Source organism: Pleurodeles waltl, chromosome 3_1, assembly GCF_031143425.1.
Source record: "Pleurodeles waltl isolate 20211129_DDA chromosome 3_1, aPleWal1.hap1.20221129, whole genome shotgun sequence".
In the NCBI taxonomy this organism is placed as follows: Eukaryota; Metazoa; Chordata; class Amphibia; order Caudata; family Salamandridae; genus Pleurodeles; species Pleurodeles waltl.
In genome coordinates this window covers 772,176,648-772,197,345 of record NC_090440.1, presented here as the reverse complement: position 1 = coordinate 772,197,345, position 20,698 = coordinate 772,176,648, and the positions used below count along the sequence as shown (strand labels likewise).

Sequence of the window (20,698 nt, the reverse complement as noted above, 5' to 3'; positions counted from 1 at the left end):
AGGAATATGACACTGCATTGTCTTGGGACCTCATGGTGAGTTTGTTGTCCAGGATGATACAGAGATTCCTGGCATGCTCAGCTGGGGTTGGAGTAGGCCCTAGTTATGTGGGCCACCAAGAGGAGTCCCTAGGGAAGTCCTGTCCTGTCTGTGTTGAACTTGAGGCATTTATTTCTCATTGAGTTGGTGACACTGGTCCTGCATTGGTGGAGTTGGTTCAGGTGGCAATGGGGTTTTTGGAGAGAGAGAGAGGATGACTTGTGTGTCTTCACTTAGGATATAATGTTGAGTCTGTGGGATCTCACTATGTTGGCAAGGAGGGGACTTGTATATGTTGAAGAGGATGGGGCTGAGTGATGAGCCTTGAGGGACTCGGCAGATGACAGGTTTGGGTTCGGAGGTGAAGGGTGGAAGATGGACTTGTTGTGTTCTGTCAGTGAGGAAGGAAGCACCCATTCTCAGGGCGGCTTCTTGGATGCTTATGTCGTGAAGTCTGATGAACGTGTGGTGGGAAATCGTGTCAAAGGCTGATGAGATATGGAGAAAGATAAAGGTGACTGTCTCTCCTTTGTTGAGGACCCAGATGTCGACTGTGACCGTGATCAAGGCTGTCTCTGCTGTGGTCGATGCGGAATCCTAAGTGGTCCAGGAGGTGATTTTGTTCCAGGTATATGGTGAGTTGTTGGTTGATGACTTTTTCAATGACTCTGGCTGGAAAAGGGAGATGGATCTGTAGTTGCTGAGTTCATTGTTTTTTTCAGCAGGGGTTTGATTTCTGTGTGGTTCCAGTCTTCTGGGAAGGTGTCAGAATGCAGTAAGGTGTTGAGTGCGGTGAAAGCTCAAGACTTATCCTGGATGCTACTAGGTTTAAGATGTGCTGGGGGCATGGGTTGGATGGGGCCTTTGAGTTGACGAATTTCATGAGTTGAGTGGCGGTTCCAAGTGGTTAGTTTTGGAATGGTAATGTGTGTGGAGGTATGGCTGTGAAAAAGTTTTCAGGATTGAGTTGGGGTATGAAGTGTTTGTAGACTTCAGCGATTTTGTAGTGGAAGAAATTTGCGAGGCTGTCTCATAGATCCTGAGAGGGAGAAATGCTGCTTGTTGCTGTTTGGGGTTTGGTGACTTCCTTGCTTTGTAGACAAGCTCTTTATTGGGTTCGATGCGCAATGCCAAGGTTTTTGTTTTCATCTCAGGTAGTTGGCAGTGGTATAGCTTGAGTGCTGGTTCTGTCAGCTGTGTCTTTGTTGGTGCGCCTCTTTCTCTCGAGGTGTTTGCAGTGGTGCTTGGCTGTCCTGAGGTCCTCAGTGTACCAGCTGGCATGCTTGGTGGATCTTCTGTGTTACTTGTTCTTGATGCATGTGACAATATCAGAGCAGTCAGTGATCTAGGTGTTGAAGCTTCTGACGTCCTGGTTCATGTTGTTGTGGTGTTTGGGCAAGTTGAGGGTGAGGGTGTTGGTCCATTCTGTCTGTGAAGGGGCCTTGGGTTGCTTTAGGGACAGGGAGGGCATTGGAGTTTTGATGAAGTGAGCTATTGAGTGGTTGGTCCTTGTGAGTTTGGGGGGGTGGCTATATTTAATGCGGTCGCTGGAGGTGAATATTGGGTTGAGCGTGTATCCTGTGATGTGTGTGGGGTTGTGTACAAGGTGGGTGAGGTTGATGTTGTTCAGGCTGTCGAGGAGGATGGTGGAGTTAGGGTCGGTTATGCCGTTGAGGTCACCCAGGAACATGTAGTCCTTCGAGATGATGACGAAGGTTGGGATGAATTCTGTTATGAGTTTGCAGAAGGTGGTTTGAGGTACCTGTGGATGGTATGCGAGGGTTCCCCTAATGGTGGATTGTTTGGATGGTGAAGTTAGTGTTCCATTGCTAGGATGGTGTTGTCCATGGCAATGGTGCATTTGTTGGAGTCTCTGTGGATGGTAATTATTCCTCCACCTGGCGTTTTGATGATCGTGGTGGGTGATTTTGTATCCTGCTAGAATGACGGTGGCAATATTGAAGGCTGATGCAGGGTTGAGGCAGGTGTCAATTAGGAAGACTGTCAGGCGCGACGTGTTGATAAGGTCCCGGACCTCGTTGGCATGTTTGCTGAGCGAGCAAGTGTTGAAGAAGGTGCATACGAGGTGGTGGTGGGTAGCTGGTGTTGCACTTAGATTAAGCTGGGTGTTGCTGAGAGGGGTGGGAGGGGCTTGTGTGTTGTGGCTGAAGTGGTGGAGAGAAAAGGTCCTACTGTAGTGTTATGCTGCATGGTGGCAGGGTTCGTGGTGGCATCCAGGGTGGAGGGCAATAAAAGTGTTGCTGTGGGTGGTTGCACCAGGGTTCCTGGTGCTGGGCATGGTCCAGGCACGGACCCGAGCAAACAAGCTAGCCTTTGGTGTGCATTTGTGTGCTGCTGCACTGCAACCGCTATTAAAAAGGTCCTGGGAGGTGCACTAGGAGGCGGTGGGCAGGGCTTTGCGAAAAGGCAGGAAGGAGAAGGTGAGGCGGGAGCAGGAGAAAAGAGCTGTAAAAGGGCAAAAAGGGGCAGCAGCAAATGTGGACTAAAAGGGTCCAAAGAGGGGAAAATAAAACAAAATTAAAAAGCAAAAAGAAAGCAAAAAAGAATGAAGGAATAAGGTGAGAGGGAAGCAATAGGGTAAATAATGGCTTGGAGAGTAAGAAAAATGGGCGAGATACAGGAGGGAGTAGAAGCAAAAAGGATGAAAAAGAAGGCAGCAGAGGCGAGAGGTCCTGGTAGAACGCAGATCCTGGAGCAGGCAGAGGGGCAGCAAAGTAGGTGGAGAGCTGGCCCTGTGCACTTGCTAGAGAAGATCAAGAAGTATAGGGATACTGCTGAGACCATGGGTGCTCTACACTGTAGGAAAGTAGCACCTTTCTGGCATGGTTACCCCCACTTTTTGCCTGGTGTCAGTGTGCTTAGACTGTAGTAGAGTTGGATCCTACTAACCAGGACCCCAGTGTCAGTGCTCTCTCCCCTAAATTTAGTTGTAAGGTAACTTTTACACCTCACAATTGGCATACTGGTGCATCCATATAAGTCCCTAGTATATAGTACTAAGGTACCAAGGGTATTGGTACACCAGGGGACCCCCATGGACTGCAGCATGTATTATGCCACCCATAAGGGCTCATGCAAACTGGGACTACAGGCCTGCCATTACAGCATGTGTGCAATGGTGCATGCACCTTTCAGTCCACATATAAGGTTTGTCTTTTATCATGGTCACTGCACTCCGACTCCTTAAGTCACCCCTGAGGTAGGCCCTTTAGCCCAAGGGCAGAGTTCATGGTTCCAAGTGTGAGGTTACACCTACATGAGCAGAGGTGCCCCTACAAACTCCAGACACCATTCCCCGGGCTTTGTAAGTGTGGGAAAGCCATTTAAAGGTATGTAGTGGACACTGGGAAACACAAGAGATCTAACTACATAATGGCTTCACCGAACATAGGCATGTTTAGTTTCAAACATTTTGGGATCATGCAAATACACTGATTCCAGTGGTAGTTGCATGATACCTTGTACTCTGCGGGTTTGCTAAGGGATCCCCTATGTCTGCTTGTACAGCCTTGCATGGTCTGCATGCCAGCCCATGCTGCTTCGGGCCCCAGACACTGTTCTGCCCTCCTGCAACTGAGCCTAACTTGGGCAGGGGAAGGCAGAACAAAGGATGTCCTGTAGCACAGAGATGTGACTACCTCTTCTTTAGAAAAAGGTGTCGCTGGGGTGGGGATGCCTCTGAGCACCACCAGACTGCTTTGAAGGGCACATTTGGAGCCCTCCTTGCATAAACCAGTTTGCACTGGTGCAGGAACTCCCGGTTACCGCTCTGGGATGAAATCACACAAAGGACAGGGGAGTGACCACCCCCTGTCCAGCTCCTCCCCTAGGGAGGTGCACAGTGCTCCGCCAGGCGGCCACTTGATTTTGCCATCTTGGAAAAAGATAAGCAGAGGCCCCCGGGTGCATCTGACTGGTTGGTCCAGCTGGGTGACATCCCTGAACCCCCCCAAATAAGTGTCACTGCAGTAATTGTCCACTCCCCTTCCTGGGTCATGTAAGGGCTCCCTTGAGGGTAGGTCCCTAGATTAATCTGCAAACCTTCAGGAACAGTCTGCAAGTCTCCTCTGCAAGACACCTCTGCAACCTGGACACCAGAACCACTGCTGTTATTCGCTGGAACTAGAAGCAAGATTGTAACCAGTAGGGGAGGACTCCTACTGTAACTTTTTTTCCAAGTTCTGCAAAAACTTCTGCAACCTCTTGGCTGTGCATCCTCCAGAGTCACTGAGACTCTCCTTGCACTTAGGAAAGTAAGAAGGAATCTCCCTTGGAGTGAAGGAGTCACTCCCCTGCATCTGAAGGTGCCTCATCGACTATGACAGGCTTGTGGATCCTACTGCCCTTTGGACTTGCCGAGGCTCTGAAACGGAGGTGGTGGTTCTGTGGCTCTCCAGAGGTCTAACCTATCTTCCTCACTACTGGGAAGTTTGTGGTCCCTCCCTGGAGCTGCTTTGCTGGAACCATGTGCACCTTGTTGTTGCCAAGGCTTGTTAGCTCTTCAGCCCGCAGACCTCCTAGCTCCAAGAAGTTCCATCCTCCAGCACTCTCCATCTCCAATATTGATGTCCTCTCTGCAACTTCTGTGACATGGGCATCCCTCTTTGCTGTGCTGCTGAGGCCTCCCTGTGACTTCCAGTGCCTGCTGCCAGAGAGTTCTGCTGGGGGTGCTCCCAAGATTCCTGCTGGCTCTCCTGCTTGCTGATGGCTGGCCCTGACCTACCTGCCAAGGTTGGATCACCTGGATCTTGCTGTTCATCACAAATTCTGCAAACTCTGTGCAAAGCTTCTCTGCATTTGCCAAAGCATGTTGATGGCCTCACTGACCTCTGTGCAATTCGACGACCGGCATGGGACAGCTCGTAGACGACTCCTGGGATCTTCCTGCATCGCCTGGACTCCACAGCTGCACTTCTTCGTCCATCGTCCTTCAGGACATATCACTGAGATGGGTGGGCATTGCCCCAGTGCACCGCCGGGGCACCTCTGGATCGTCTGGACTCTGTCCCCTTTTTCCCTAAGTCCTGTTCTTCCGGAATCTACGGGTGGGTTCCACCAATCCAGTCCACAGTTCGTGACAGCAGCTGGACAATCAAGATCCCCATTGACTTCAGCGGGAGGTCCAGACACAAATTCACCCCTATGCACCTGGGCTCCTTGGTGCAGGTACTTTACTGTTCTGTGTATCCATGGATGGGGGCACTATCCAATCTCCCTTGTCCCAACAGGTTTCTTCGGGGCCTTCTGGGAAGGGCCCTGGAATGCGAAAACACAAACCGCGGCCATGTTAGCCTATGGACACTGACCCAAGATTACTACTCTGCACGCAGGCACCTGGGGAACCCTACCTACTTACATTTGGGATTTTAGTATTTCCTAAGTCCTGAGTGTCCTATGTCCGCCCCCAACCCCCCAAACAAAAAAAAAAATAGGGGCCCATGTTATTTAATGCCTTTACTTACCTTTTGCTCAGTATATTTTTGTATGACAATATCTCTTGTTAGGAGATATACTAAAATTAGTTCTAAAGTGTGTGTCATAAATAAATATTGCATATTTTTCTAACACTGGTGTGGTTCGTTCCTGTGTGTACTTCACTGACTGACCTGTGTGGTATGGTCAACCACTTCACACCTCCTAGATAAGCCTTAGCTGCTCTTCACAGCTACTCCTATGAGAGCTCTGGTTATCCAAAGCTGTTTACACTATCACCAAGGGATGTCTGGACTCAGTACAGGGTGCCTCACCTATAGGTGTACACCATATACTGAGCCAGCCTCCTACATACACATACATCTGCAGCAGGGATAGTGGGAGTGCCAGTGCCTCAACCCTTTCCAAACTTAGGAATACCAACAACATTTTGTTTTAGGGTGGCCAGGCATCTAAAGTGTACTGAAGAGGCAGCAACCATAGAAGAGGCAGAGACAATACCAACAACATTATTTTTAGGATGGCCAGGCATCTAAAGTGTACTGAAGAGGCAGCAACCATAGAAGAGGCAGAGACAAGTGTAGAGGTGGCTCCAAGAGGTACACCTCTCTTTCCAAATAGTGCCTCAACCACATTCCATCTGAACACAATACAACTGTTGGGTGAAAATAAGGTTATTGCTTCCTCAGTGGGAGGAAATACCCTTGGGCAAGTTGGTCTTGTCAGTGGTACAGCAAGGGTATTTGCTACAGTTCCTCATCACTAAAGATATCACCTTGTGATGCACTGAGTCAAGAACACTTAAGACTATCGCAGGGAAAGATACACCTAGGTGATTCCCACTAAGCCTACAATCAAACCAGTACTCCCTCATCAGCAAAGCCAAGACGTCTGCACTCTGTACTTACTCCTCTCCCAAAACTCTTGCACATATCCTTAACCTCAGGCCATTGAACCTGTACATCTTTTTGGGGCACTTCAGAATAACTGCACTGCATGATTTGTGTTCCACTGCCTTGCAGAGAAAACCCTGTGACCTTAACGATACATATTTTCATATTCCAATACATTCAACACATCAGCGCTACCTGCATTTTGTGGTATCTGAACAACACTATTAGTTCATAGCTCTCACACTGAGGATCACAACAGCCTCAAGAATATCCACCTAGTGCTTGGTGGTGGTGATGGTACACCTACGTTACAGTTTAATTCCCATATTTCTGTACTTGGACGAATGTCTGGAAAGGAGGAGCAGCCAAAAGCAATGCCTTGCACACATTCAACAGAGTGTATCTCGGTTGCATACATTAGAGTTTATAATCAGTGCAAAAAAGTCACATCTCCAAGCTCTCAAAACCCAGCCTTTTTTAGGAGTTGTGCTAAACATTGCAACAGGGTGTTTAATTCAGACCCTCACAACCAAGAGAGGATCATGGTATTTCAGAAATTGCTGCCTTATTTTCAGATATAACGTCCCATCATGGTGAGAAAGGTAATTAAACATTTGGGGATGATGGCTTCATGCTTAACAGTTGTCAAGATTGCACATTCATCCACCACAGAACTAGTTAGCAACACAGTGGTCAAAAGCAGTGCGTTAATAGAAAGATCTAGTGCTGATGGAGCCCAGTGCTCAGCAAAGCCTAAAATGGTGGCACAAGATGAACGTGTTCCTCTGTAGGCCATTTCATGACCCTGAGCTGCAGGAGACCATTACCGCAGACACTGTGCTTATAGAGTTGTAGATTCACCTCAGCCACATGAAGGTTCAGGGTACCTGGACTTCAGAAAAGAAGAGTTGCCATATGAGCCACCTGGAATTGGCAGCATCCAGTTCAGACTCAAAACAGTTTATACCCTGATGTAGGTATGTGGGGGGGGAGGGAGACAGCCCTCAAATAGCATGATATACAGGTATCTGGTTGAGAATTCTAGCTGCAGATGCCTTACCTTTGATTTTCAAAGGAGTCAGGCTGAATCGAAAACTTTTTCTGAGCAAGACCTATCACTTGCACCAGCAAGTGGTTCCATTCAGCTCCGCGTAGCATCGTGGGCTCCAGACGTGATGTACGGCCACCCATATAGGTGCCACCAAGGTGCACGGATGTTAGTTCTTTTCTTGCCACTCCAGTTAGTGCATGTCTGTTGAGAGCTAGCCATCTGTTGCTTTTTGACAGGCCTTTTTTCAACATTTTGTCGAGTTGTTTTTGCTAGTGTGTTGAGAATATCTTCAAGGAAGGCTTGGTTCAAACGAAGTAGTGCCTTTCACCGCGCATGTCCCTGATCCCTATCTCGTTTGTCTGTGGTGCCTCAAGCTCAGCCATGACTCCATGTGCTGCTTGGACTGCTGGGCCATAGCGCCGAAGGCTTTGTAGGAGCGGTCCCTAAAGCTGCCTATGGCCTGGCAGTCAGCAACATTGGTGTGCACAACTCCAAGAATGCCTCTGCCCCCATTGAGAAGGAGGTTACGGGACTGATCTCGGAACCCCAAGTCTTCTTACACCCTTTCAACATCCTTGGGACTCGCGGGAAAGAGGCAGAAGAGGTCCAAGAGGATTCCGACTTCACCTTGTCCGTCGGCTGACAAAGACAAGTGGGGAACATCAGCGCTCCTGGGACAGTTCTGCAGAGCCATTAGCCATGTACAACTGCATTTCCCACTCTTTCCGTGGACTGGGTCAACACCTATTCAAAGAAAGGAGTTGTACGAAGCCATGCACCTCATATTTGAGGGGGCTGACACCTCTGGCGCACCTTTGGGCCCCACGGGGTCAGATAAGACTCCAGCCGAATACACGTTGGTGGCTTTGGCCTTGGCTCCAGCGGAGTGTCAGGGGTCAGAGTCTGGATTGGAATCAGCGCCAGTCTTACCCAGGTGACCCTCCCCAACACTGGTGATGCTCCTGATGCCGCCGGTGGTACCAGCCCCATTCTTATACAAAATGAGCCGGGGCTGGTCATCTAAGGACAGAAATATGTGACTGGCACTGTAGCGCGGGTGTTCCGCAGGTTTTCTTTTCTTTCCCGATCCATCTGACGCCTGGGAAAATCAAAGGTAAGGAATCTGCGGATAGAAGACTCTAGCAGATGAACAACTTTCTTACCTTTGGTAACACATTATCTGGTATAGCTGCAGGTTCCTTACAAATCCAGAAGCTAGATGGGACCCATTTGACCCAGTTGTCAGTGCTAGCTCTGAAAATTTGAAGATGGGCTGTTGGCAGTCACATTCATTTGTTAGTGGAAAAGTGTCTGTAGTGTACAATAACTTTACAGACCTGCTAACATTTACATGAATGGAGATTAAACTTCAAGTACTTCACATGAACTTCCAAAAATGAGATACACCTACAGTCTGCCACTATCAAAAACACAAAGTGCCAAAGCTTTGTTCCTGATACCCACAGTTCATGGGCAATGAACTATGGATCAATTGGTCAGATCTTTCCTCCACTTGCCCTGATTCCATGTAGTGAGGCAAACATCCTTGTTCCTAGTTCTGTGCACCCCATCTTGGACAAGGCAGCCAAAGTATTCAATTCTTCCAAATATATCAATCCTTTTACATTAAAATAATGACCACAGAGAGGTGACCTCCTGACGCTGCATCAGGGGCAGCAGATACATCCAAACCTCAGGGAGGTGAACCCAGCCATCTGGCACCTAAAGTTTTAGAATTTGATTATCCTAAACGTCCAGATGGGTGTATGTGAATCCTGCATGAGTCACTTAAACACAAAGCATGCGGCTGTTACTCAGCCAGGATTTGTACATTTTGCTTAGGATATTGCTTAGATCCCCTTGCAGCATTAGCTCTGGATATCATCTGCTACTTGCTACATCGTCAAAAGGCAGGATTAGCATGAGCTTCTAGTAATATTTCTGGAGTAGCAGCTTGAAAACAAAATGCAGAACACTTGTCACTGTTGACATTTCCTAGGACTTCGTAGAGGGCCATAAGAGTAACTTCTCCTAGAACGTCCCAGCCTGGGACCTCAGTATAGTATTAAGACTTATAGGGCCTCCTCTTGAGATCCTACAGTTTTGTGGCATGCTGTGTTTGTCTTGTGGACATTACCACACCGAGAAGAGTTACTGAGTTGCAGCCTTTAACAGAGGATGAACCTTTTGTCCAGATGCACAGTACTAGAATGGTTTTATGAACAAACCCCGTGTTTCTCCTAAAGATGGTTTCCCCTTTTCGTGAAAACCAGACAAAAGAGTTGCCCATTTTCTTCCCACAGGCAAAGTGAGTAGCAGAAAGTTCATTACACCCCAGATGTCATAAGGGTATTAATGCATAACAGTGATAGGTTGAAATCCATCTATAAAACTAAGCAACTGTATGTTGCTTATGCAAACCCTTACCTGGGAATCCCCATCTCTAAAGTTAGTATAGCCAGATAAATCCCCAAGTGTACAGATTGAGCCTGGCACTGAACACTGAGAAATATTTGGTTGACCCAGTAACAAGGCAACAGTTTTTAGGAGTTACTCTGGCTGGATATTTAGCTACAAAAAGCTTTCCCCTAATGGAAAGGACACATAACTGCAGGCCTTGGCAAAAACCTTTTGCTCCAAATAAAAAGGTTTCTCGCTGTACAAGCCTCTTCTTAACCCATTGTCATCCTACACATTACTAATATCCTTCTGCAGGCTCAGGATGAGGCCCCTAAACCAGTAGCTAGATTAACAATGACAACAAATGACTGGATCATGGGATATCGTCCAGGTAACAAGCAGGCTGAAACAGGCACTGCTGTGATGGTTTCTATCGCACATCAGTGCAGGCCTTTCTTTTCAGCCCTTGAGAGAAAGGATAGTGATGTCAACAGGTGCACCAGTAGAGGGCTGATGAGCCCATATGCAGGAACTGATGACCAGAGGCCTCTGGTCAGATGACCATTCAATATGAACACCCAGGAGCTGGGGGCAATAAGACTTGACCTATAGTTGTTTCATCCCAAGTTTTAAGAACCGGATATTCTGATCATTGAGAACAACACAACGTCCATGTATTAAATCTCGAAGCAAAGGGCAACAAGGCCCCGTCTGTCTAAAGAAGCATTAATGCTTTGGGACAAGCCAATCTCCAACTAAGTGGATGTCACAGTGGAACACCGTCCAAGTGGTCGTTACAACCAGCTAGGTATGCTCAGTGAACTACATCTTCAGCAAGTGGGGCTTCCCTGCGTTGGACCTGTTTGCCATGTCTCAGATCAAGAAATGCAAGTAATATGCCTGCAGGTATAAGAAAAATGCATTTTTTATTAGAACTGAAATTACAGGTAAGTAAATATTTTCATTTACAGTACTACAAGCAGTTGATTAAAAGGGAAGTAGCATTTCTCTTCAATTTTCCAATTTCTGTAAATAGAATTCTGGATCTCTGAGCTCTGCTGTTTTATTTTTTATTTCTCACTTGAAAAGCCTCACAGACCATTTTTATTTTGAAATCTTACACAATATTTTGTATTTCTAGAATGTTCTCTTGTTCATTCATGACAGCATTTCTGGGCATATGTATGTAGTGTGCTTTTTGAGACAAAAACCAGGCTTAGAGGGGTCCTCATCTTTTATGTATTGTCTTCCAACCGGAGTCTTACTCCGGGAAGAATGTCCTTACAGTAGTAAAATCTCAATGGGTTGTTGAAGGAAATAGAGAAGTTTTGCTTTTATGAAAGGTAGAAGAAAGCTAGCAATCACCTGGAATAATAAAAAACACAATTCATTCTGAGAACTTGAGAGCCTGGAGGGGATGGCCCTTCAACAAAACCCCTCTCAGGAATCCCAAATGTAAAACCAAAAGATGATTTTTCATTAGTAATATCTCTGTTTTCTATTGAAGTCGAGGCTGGCTATGAGAGGCACAGGTTTGGTAGTGAGCAGGTTTGACATAAAGACAGCACTCTGTCAGAGAGGATTAAGCCTTTTTATTCAAGAGGATCTTCAACTTTTAACACAATTCGAAGTCAGGACCCACCATTCAGCGAAATGGATAGAAAAATTGCATGTCAGTGCGTTCATGATCCGCTTGAGGCTCTCAATATTCCAGATCTTTTTCTCCTAAAATTGATTGTACCTCTATAATTGAGGTAACAGTCCTATCATCAAAGCCTTGGCAGAATTCAACAGCCAAGCTTGTTGTTGTACTGCCTGCAATGCCACCACCAGTGTCACTTGTGTCAGTTCAGCTGACTTTCTTCAGGTCTATGGATTACTTTTCCAATGCCGACAGATTTGTCTTCACCAGTTTACAATGTAATGGAGTTACATGGTGTATCCGGGGGAGTAAAGTCCATATTTGAGTGGGGTCTCCTTTTTCAAAGTAGTCTGTCATTATCTAAACACCTAATCACTAGTCATCCAGGACTTCAGAATCCAGTTATAGAATGTTTTTTCACGCCTGTTTGGCAGAATCAGCTACTTCAATTTTTTATAGAGGTTCAGACCTCCATAGCCGGATCCTCTATTCTTGAGGGATGACTCAGTCATTTTCCATCATTGTGGTCACAGTCAGGAATGGTCTCATGTCTTCTCTTTGGTCAATAGTACCTCTAGAAAGAGAGTAAGATGTTAGTCTCAGTCAGCAGAAGAAAGGTCTAAGGACTTCTGTCACTTTATGTGCAAGTGTGATCCAGGACACTGTGACAGATTATTGTGTGCGTCTCTGCAATATTTCTTGTGAGAAAGGATCATTTTCAGTATGAAATGCTATTATAAGACCTGAAATTTGTCCTTAAAACCTTCTCAGCACAAAGCCTTTGTAGAGTGAGTCACGTCCTCGATGTCAAAGGGGCCCTATCCTGCATATAGGAGTATCACTGACTTACTGAACATGCACTCAATAGTGGAAGTTGTCTGTCTTTGTTAGTGAGAAAAAGCTCTAAAGAAAGTGCGATGTTGTGAAGCCAGCCACTTGTCTAGAGCACTGCACCAGCATCTCATGCTGTGCAGTTTGTTGCTTTCAGCACTCGTATGTACAATATGTGCCTGTACCGGTTTTGCCAGTTGAATTACTGGTGCTGCTGTTTCCTGGTATCACCACTGATGCACCTCTGACGAAGGCCACTGGCATTGGATATCTCAAAGTGTCTAGTATGTTGTCATTCTTATCTTCTGCTAATACTGATTTCTCTGGTGCGATTTGCGAAATTCAACGGTCTACTAAAGAAACCATCGGCAGACTTAAGCAAACTCAACAACTACTGACTGATCTCCCTGCTCCCATTTCCAGCCAAAGTATTTAAAAAAGCAATCATCCAACAACTCTTCTCCCAATCTGGGTTCCGCTGAAACCACAGCACTGAGACAGCCCTCATTGCAGCTGGCGACAACATCTGAGCCCTCCTTGACCGAAGAGAGACCGCAGGTCTGATCCTCCTAGACCTCTCGGCAGCCTTCGATATGGTCTCCCATCACACAATGATCACAATGTTTGCACAACATAGGCATCCAAGGAGCCACCCTTAGCTGGATCACCTGTATCCTCGCCAAAAGAATGCAAAAAGTCCATCTTCACTTTCAAAACCAAGGAAATCATCAATGGAATACCTCAAAGATCCTCATTCGCCCCATCCTCTTCAACACCTCTGGCCAGCATCGCCAAAACCCACGGACTCAACATCATATTCTATGCAGACGACACTTCACTCATCCTTTCCCTCTCCAAAGACACCACCATGACCAACTTCCACCACTGCATGACAGATGTTACCAACTGGATGAAGGACAACTGCCTGAAGCTCAACACGGACAAGACAGAGGTACTGATTTTTGGGAAACAAAAACAGTCGATGGGACGGATCCAAACGGCCCTCAGAATTCTTACATACTCCTACTCCCACTGACCACACTAGGAATCATTCTGGATAACAATTAACTGTGACGACTAAGGTTAACTCAGTTTACTCCTGCTGCTTCTTCATCCTCTGCATGCTTCATAAGATATTCAAATGGCTACCCGAAAGCTCCAGGCGCGCCATCATCAAGCCCTCATCACCAGCCGACTTCGCTACAGCAATGCTCTCTACGCAAGGATTGCAGCTCACCTCATCTGACGACTACAGACCATAGAGAACACTGCAGCCAGACTCGTCCTGAATCTCCCTAGACGAACCCACATCACCCCCTAACTCAGGGTACTCTACTGGTTCCCTGTACAGAAAAGGTGCCAGTTCAAACTCCTGACCGATGCATACAAGGCCCTACACAACTGCAGTCCTCCTGCTTGAACCGCTGCCTGAACTACTAGCAGCTCACCAGACACCTCTACTCCGAGTCCGTTTCTCTAACTCCTACCCTGCGCATCCAACATAGCAGATGCAGAGGTCGCTCCTTCTCTGACCTACCAGCGAAGACATGGAACGAGCTACCCATCTCTTCTAAAATTCCAGACAACCCTGAAGACCTGGCTATTTGGCTAATCAACTGGACCCTGCCAGCGCCTGTTTACCCTCACAGGTGACAAGTAGCACTCCACAAATCTATTGATTGATTAGTTGGAAAGTAAATGAGGAGGCAGAGCAGTAGGGGTACAAGCCTAACTCCTCTCCCTCAAGTGGGTGGTTTGGCATTTCAGTTTCTCATGTTTGTTTTTTCTTTCTCTGTATCTGAGACTTGTTGGTTGTTCCCTCTGTTTCGGTTAACGAAAACTGCCCATTGAGTAGCATCTGCCTCACTTTTGGGTTGTTTTAATCGAGTTCTAAGATAATTTAGGTACATTAGGTCAAACTTACCGTCTTCAGGAAAGGATTTCTCCCCATCATTGTTCAATTCAGCCCACTGTTCTATATACCTATACATGCTTTTCCCATGCTTGTGGTACATCACATGGACGGCAGACCCTTTAGCCAAGGCTTCTTTCCCTTGTTTCAACATTTCTGCCCACATTTCCCTGACTATGCACTCATTCATTCATAAGCAAGAAATCATTATTATGTTTCCAGCCTTGTGCCACAGCTCATCCACTTGGAAGGGGAGAGCAGATCGGTAAAAAATAAAAGTTGGGACTAATGGCTCTTTACTATATGTTTTCATTGGAGAATGTAAGTAAGATATTTCATGTTTGTCCACTTACCCCCTTACTTTCAAAATCCACTGGTCAGAACTTGTCAAGGCTTGCAGAGTTTTCGGTGTAATTCAGTGCCCCTCTTTGTTTAACACATTCATCCGCTGGAAACTATGATGGGATTGTCTTCACTTCGATTCCTGTTCCCTACAAGGAATTCCACACACACTTTAACTCCTTGTATCCTGAGACTAGTCCAGTACCTACCCAAACTGGTTTAATCTTTTGTTACCTGTCCAAATAGCAGTTTTCAAAATGCCCTTCAAATCCTTAGTAAACTAACCCAATCAGACTTTACATTCCAACATTTTCGCAATGTAGTCTCATTCTGTCACCTGATCGGTGAGGTGAACTCATGACCATCCTACACCGAAGTTCCCCCCCAACAGAATTTTGCTTTCAGTGCCTGGGCTCCATGCGTGGGCTCCAGCCCCATTCCTTGCTTCTAGTCAAGGTAGGCACTTCCTGGCTAGATGTGTGTGGTCTCTCGGAATCTAAAAAGAAAAGTTTATTTACAAAAGAAAAATATATCTGTGTGTCAGAGACGGGAGCAAGGAGATTCCCCCCGCATTTCAAGTTAGCATATGCTGCACAAGTGGGGCAAGACATACATGCATGGGCTTTCATATACAGGGCTTTGATGGGGGTCTGTTATGAAGTTGAAAAAAGGGCATTACACAGATGCAGGATTCCGAGTCTTAAGAGTATGCACAGACCTTTAAAATAGATAAAAAAATGTATTCTTTCGTCACTGAGCACGCTAATCAGAAATTTCGTGCATAAAACCCCATGCTTGGAAATGAGAGTGTATGCCTGTTTGATACGCAGAACTTATAGGCATGGTTACAATGAACAGAAAGATGGCTCCAGCAGTTATATATACCCTAAAGCAACTATTAAATTCTTACACTGCCTAACTAGTCATTTTTTTGCGGAGCTTCACTTTGTGACTTCTGGCAATATTTGAGGTATTTTAGCCAGCTTTATTGGACACTGTACTTTAAAATTCACTTTTTGAAAATCTATTTAAACAAGTTATTGGTTAGCCACCCTAAGCCTTCAGTTGAATATTGTTGTTTTAGTCTGTGTTCCTCAGAAAATCAGGTACTGTTATGTTGATGAAATGAAATATTCCTCTTTTGGAAGCTGGGGCATATTGTTATTGTTTTTTTTACCATGACTCAGGAGGGTAACTTTTTTATTATCAATGTTACTATTTCTTTATCATAACTATCCTTTACCACTCTGAAACCTGGGACTGGAAGATGGATGTAATGTGGCTCTTCTACTTGAAAACCTTAAGATGTGTCTAGCATAGGGGGGTACTGTTAATATATGAGCCATGAGATAAGTTCTGTGTAACTTAATTTCCCTCTTTTCCCGTCATATAACTGGTAATTTCTGGGCTTGACAGGAAGATTAAAATGGAAAGTAAAAGAAGGTGGTTTACAAATTTTGAAAAACAATAGCAAAATCTTTCTAATTTCATTACTATTGGACCACCTGGTAAGTCTGTAGGAAAGTACCCTCTCTTTGACATGGTTTCCCTCACTTTTTTCCGCTGTCAGTGTGTTTTAACTGTTTTCACTGGGATCCTGCTAACCAGGACCCCCATTGATTGTGCTCTCTCCCTCTAAATTTGGTTGCTTAGGCCTTTGCACATCCCACAATTGGCATACTGGGGCCCCAAAATGAGTCCTTAATATATGGTACTTGGGTACCCAGGACATGGGGTACCAGGGGTTCATCCATGGGCTGCAGCATGTATTGTGCCACCCATGGGAGCCCATGCAAAATGTGTCTGCAGGCATGCCATTGCAGACTGAGCAAAAAGGTGCGTGCACCCTTTCACTATAGGTCACTACACACGGTCTCTGTAAGTCACCCCTATTGTAGGCCCTCCAAGCTCAGACAGCAGGATACAGGTACCTGTGTGTGACGGCACCCCTGCATGAACAGAAGTGCCCCTGCGAATTCCAGCTCCATTATCCCAGACTTCAAACATGTAGCAATCATACTCTAATACAGTTGCCAGTATTGGTTGAATGATTCAATGCACTCTGGGGACTCCTCAGAGGACCCCCAGCATTGCTCCTACCAGTCTTCTGGGATTTTCTGGGCAGCCTGCGCTGCTGCACCACTCCGACACGTTTCTGCCCTCCTGCTGCTTGACCAGTTCAGGCAGAAGGAGGCAGAACAAAGGATTTCCAGTGGGAGAGGGAGGTAACGCCCTCTCCCTTGGAAATAGTTGTTACATGGCCTAGGAGGGGTAGCCTCCCCAAGCCACTGTTATGCTTTGAAGGGCACATTTGGTGCCCTCCTTGCATAAACAGTTTTGCACCAGACCAAGGAGCCCCCCCCCCCCCAACCCCACCAGTCTCACCTCCTCCCCTGTCCCTGCTCTGGGTTGATACTGGACAAAGGAAAGGGTAGTGACCAAGCCCCTGTCCATCACCACCCTAGAGGTGGTGCCCAGACCTCCTCCTGGTGGCCACTTGATTCTGCCATCTTGAACCCAAGTGGTCAGCGGCCCCTGGGAGCATCTGAGTGGCCAGGTAAGATAGGTGACGTCACAGCCCCCTCCTGATAGGTTATCACCCTGGTAGGTGACCAATCCCCCTTCTTGGGCTATTTAGGGTCTCCCTTTTGGGTGGGGTCCTCAGATTCGACGTGCAAGATGCCAGCAGGACTCCTGCATCATTTAGTTCATCTTCTGGCCACTGGGACTGCAACTGGATCCTCCAGGAACCGACATTCTGCAACTACAGTGATGACTCCGCTCTGCAACATTGTTTTTCCGGCTCCTTCCAGCAACTGCAACATTTCCCTGGCTGTGTATCCTTTGAGGGCAATGAGTCTTCAGCCTGCACAATAGGTAAGACGGAATCTCCCTTGGAGTGAAGGAATCATTTCCCTGCGCCTGCAGCACCAACTGCAATGACAACCGGCTGCATGGATCCTCTCTCCTCCAGTATTGCGTGGATCCTGCATCACAGGCGGTAGTCTGGAGAAGTCCCCTTTGTCCTCTCTGCCTGTTGTCCAACTTGGGAGCCGGTAAGCCCTTGCCTCTCCTTGCAGGACAGTGCCCCTATGTACTGTGCCTCTTGCAGTTACCAAGGCTTTTTTGTTCCTCCTCCAAGGGATCCTCAGGCTCCGTGTATCCCCAGCCTCGAGCACTTCTTCCTGCAATGCACAGTCTCCTGCCCGCTGCTCTAGCGCCGCTCTTGGATCGAGTCCCCTGGACCTTGCTGGTCCCCTTCTGCTTTGTAAACCTTCTTCTCTTCCATTTGCGAAGGCTTGTTGATGGTTTTCCAGCACCACTGACTGCATCTCGACTGCCAACATCACTTCTAGGACTTCTTTTCAGCTCTTGTGCTGCACTGCTGGCCTTCTTTGTCCACTGTCGACCTGGTCCTGCATCCATAGAAGGGTGAGTAGTGGCCCTGCCACCACCGGACACTCCAACGCAAACTGGACTTGGTCTCCTTCCTTTGCAGGTCCTCTTCTGTCAGGCTCCACCTTTGGGTTCTTCTGTCTTGGTTGGGTCTTGCATAATCCTTTTCCAAAGGCCTCCTGTTGGTTTTGGGGAAACCAGGTACTTGCCTCTGCTCTCCTGGTCGCTTGGGGTCGCCTTGGTACTCACCTCTTGGGGTTCCTAGTTCCTCCAGCTCCCTTCTACTGATTCCACCTCCTTGGATGGGTTCTCGCTTTTCACATTCCTCTTTTTTAGTATATGGTTTGGCCTTCTCCTAGGGCCCTCTCTATTTGCTATTGCTCTTACCAATGCTTCTTGCTTTCAATGCTATTTACTGATTGCTAATGCGTATATAATAGTGTGTTTACTTACCTCCAGTTAGGGGACTGCCTATTCAGTATTCTAGTATTTGTGTCACCCTTATAAAGTAGTTTTGTAACACTGTGTGGTTCTTTTATGTGTGTAAGTGCTGTGTGACTATAGTGATTTTGCATAAGCTCTGCATGTCTCCTAAATAAGTCTTGGCTGCTCATGCACAGCTACCTCTAGAGAGCCCTGGCTACCTAGACAATGCCTGCACCTCACTCAGAGGGTATACCTGGACCTGGTATAAGGTGATAACTCCATAGGTGCTCACCACATAACAGGATAACTTCCTACAAAGTCTATTACGGTATTCTGGTAAAGGTTTGGCGGAAGTGGCAAGGAATTGTCATTTTCTGGAGAATAAAGGTTCTATTTAAAATCTATTTAAATGTAGATGTCTTTCACTTTGGAATACTCTCAATTGCGGTTTAAACTTTATGTATGTGGTGGAGAATCTTCTGGTAGCATTTTCATCTTTTTATTCAAATAACCTTGCTCATTTATTTGTTACTGTATTTTCATTCACTTTTCCTTTTCAGATAAAGCTGTTCTGCCTCCATCCAGTGAAACAAATAATGATGGAGAATAAACTGGAAGTTCATAAAGATAAGACCATGAAGGAAGCAGTAGAAATTGCCTACAAGGTATCTCCATTAATTCCATTCACACATACTCTTTTTCTCCCTCTGTCTGTGTTGCTTATAAAAGGAGGGACTAGTGAGGGATGTTACAGTTAATATAAGGGTTATTGTTTTTAAGAACTTCTTGTGATTTTGTTAATGTGCAGAGTACATATATGGAAATAGGTTTTGAAAAGACACATAGAATATTGTGGACTATGCCATGCCGGTTTAAAATGATCAGTCAAGAACACATTGAAAAAGTGAATCATTTCTCCCTCATATGTGACACTGCAGCAAAGTAGCATCTGTGGACAAGACTCTGGTGTTAACAATGAAGAAAGGGCACTCTACTTTAAGGGCGTTCCCATGCACACTGCCTCCACCCCACATAAGGCAGATCTGAAAACTGAGATAGAAAACTCTTGGCCTTACAACATTGTGGCTCATGGCTTAAATGTGCTTTAAAAATGTTGCACATGTATTTATTCTTATAGGGTGAACATGGCCCTAGAGGGTATCAGAGTGCTTTACAAGTGTCAAGTATAGGGAACAGGTAGAACATTTAAGTTTTTTAGTCTATCCCTAACCTGGGCAGTCAGGTATTCCTTAACATGTAGGTTTCAGATTTTGGTCCACCCCAGAACTTTGGGAATTACTTCTTGGGTTTGCCACTTTTGACCTATGATGAGATGCATATATGGGTGATCGGTTTCCATGTGGCGTTAAGAGGGTCACCTATGTAGCCCATTAGATAAAGCAGTTGACCCAGCAGGACATCACAACCCACCATCTCCCTTATAATTTCATTACTGCTGGACAAGCCCACCACATGTGTTCTAGCATGTCCTGCTACCCAAAAATCCCTGCAACAAAGATCAGATTCACTGTGCGTGGCACCCAGTCTAGCTGGAACACAGTACCAGGCCATCATGATGTTCGACACATTCTCCTTTAATTAAGAGCAGATTGGGCTCCTGCCTATCCATACAATTGCCCATTTGTCATCTCGGATGGGGAGGGGGGTCCAAGCCAGACTCCCATTTTGCCATGTATGCCTGGGATTGTGTAGTCACAGCGGAGCTAAGGTTCCCATGACTAGCTTACCCCTCTTAGAAATGTCTTCTATCTTTGTGAATTCTCTAGAACCACTAAATTGTATGTCAGGTTTAGTAGCCCAATGAAGTTTAAAGTAGTCTGTTGGAGTCATGTGAAACAGTGTGTAGCAGGTCTCAGCGGTGGACTGTGCCATAATAGAGGTGTAAGTGTACGGCATAGTATCTCATCTGCTACTTAAACATCTTTTTGTCAGTCCTGGAGCACAGTGAGGAGTATGCACAATCAGTGTTAAGTGGACGGGGTGGGTTGTCATCCCATCTGTAAATCTAATTTATTCAGGGAGTAAAATGTCTGTGGTCGGGTGTGAAGGCAGGAAGGGCAGCGGGGATCTGATCATTGAGTGCCAATATCTACTTGGAAACCATAGTTGGATGAGGGAATAATCTTTCTCCCTAGAAATTCCTTGTACTAATTGTACTATCCCTCAACCATTCCAAAGCAGGTGCTCTGTTCAAAATTAGGGATGCCAAGGCCCTCCGCTAATCCTTGTAGAGGTGATCTGAACACTCATGGGCATTTATTGTTCCACCTAAATGCTTCCAACTTCTGCCT

The 20,698-nt window shown here is 46.2% G+C and overlaps 1 protein-coding gene across 3 annotated transcripts in view; it reads left to right on the top strand.

Moving 5' to 3' along the window:
* Window positions 1-20,698, top strand: part of USP47 (ubiquitin specific peptidase 47) — a 1,215,141-nt gene that overhangs the window by 651,657 nt on the left and 542,786 nt on the right. For all 3 annotated transcript variants that reach the window (XM_069223601.1, XM_069223600.1, XM_069223599.1), the window contains one exon: window positions 18,947-19,051. In XM_069223601.1, the coding sequence (XP_069079702.1) occupies window positions 18,947-19,051 (105 nt within the window). The remainder of the gene's footprint in view (window positions 1-18,946; window positions 19,052-20,698) is intronic.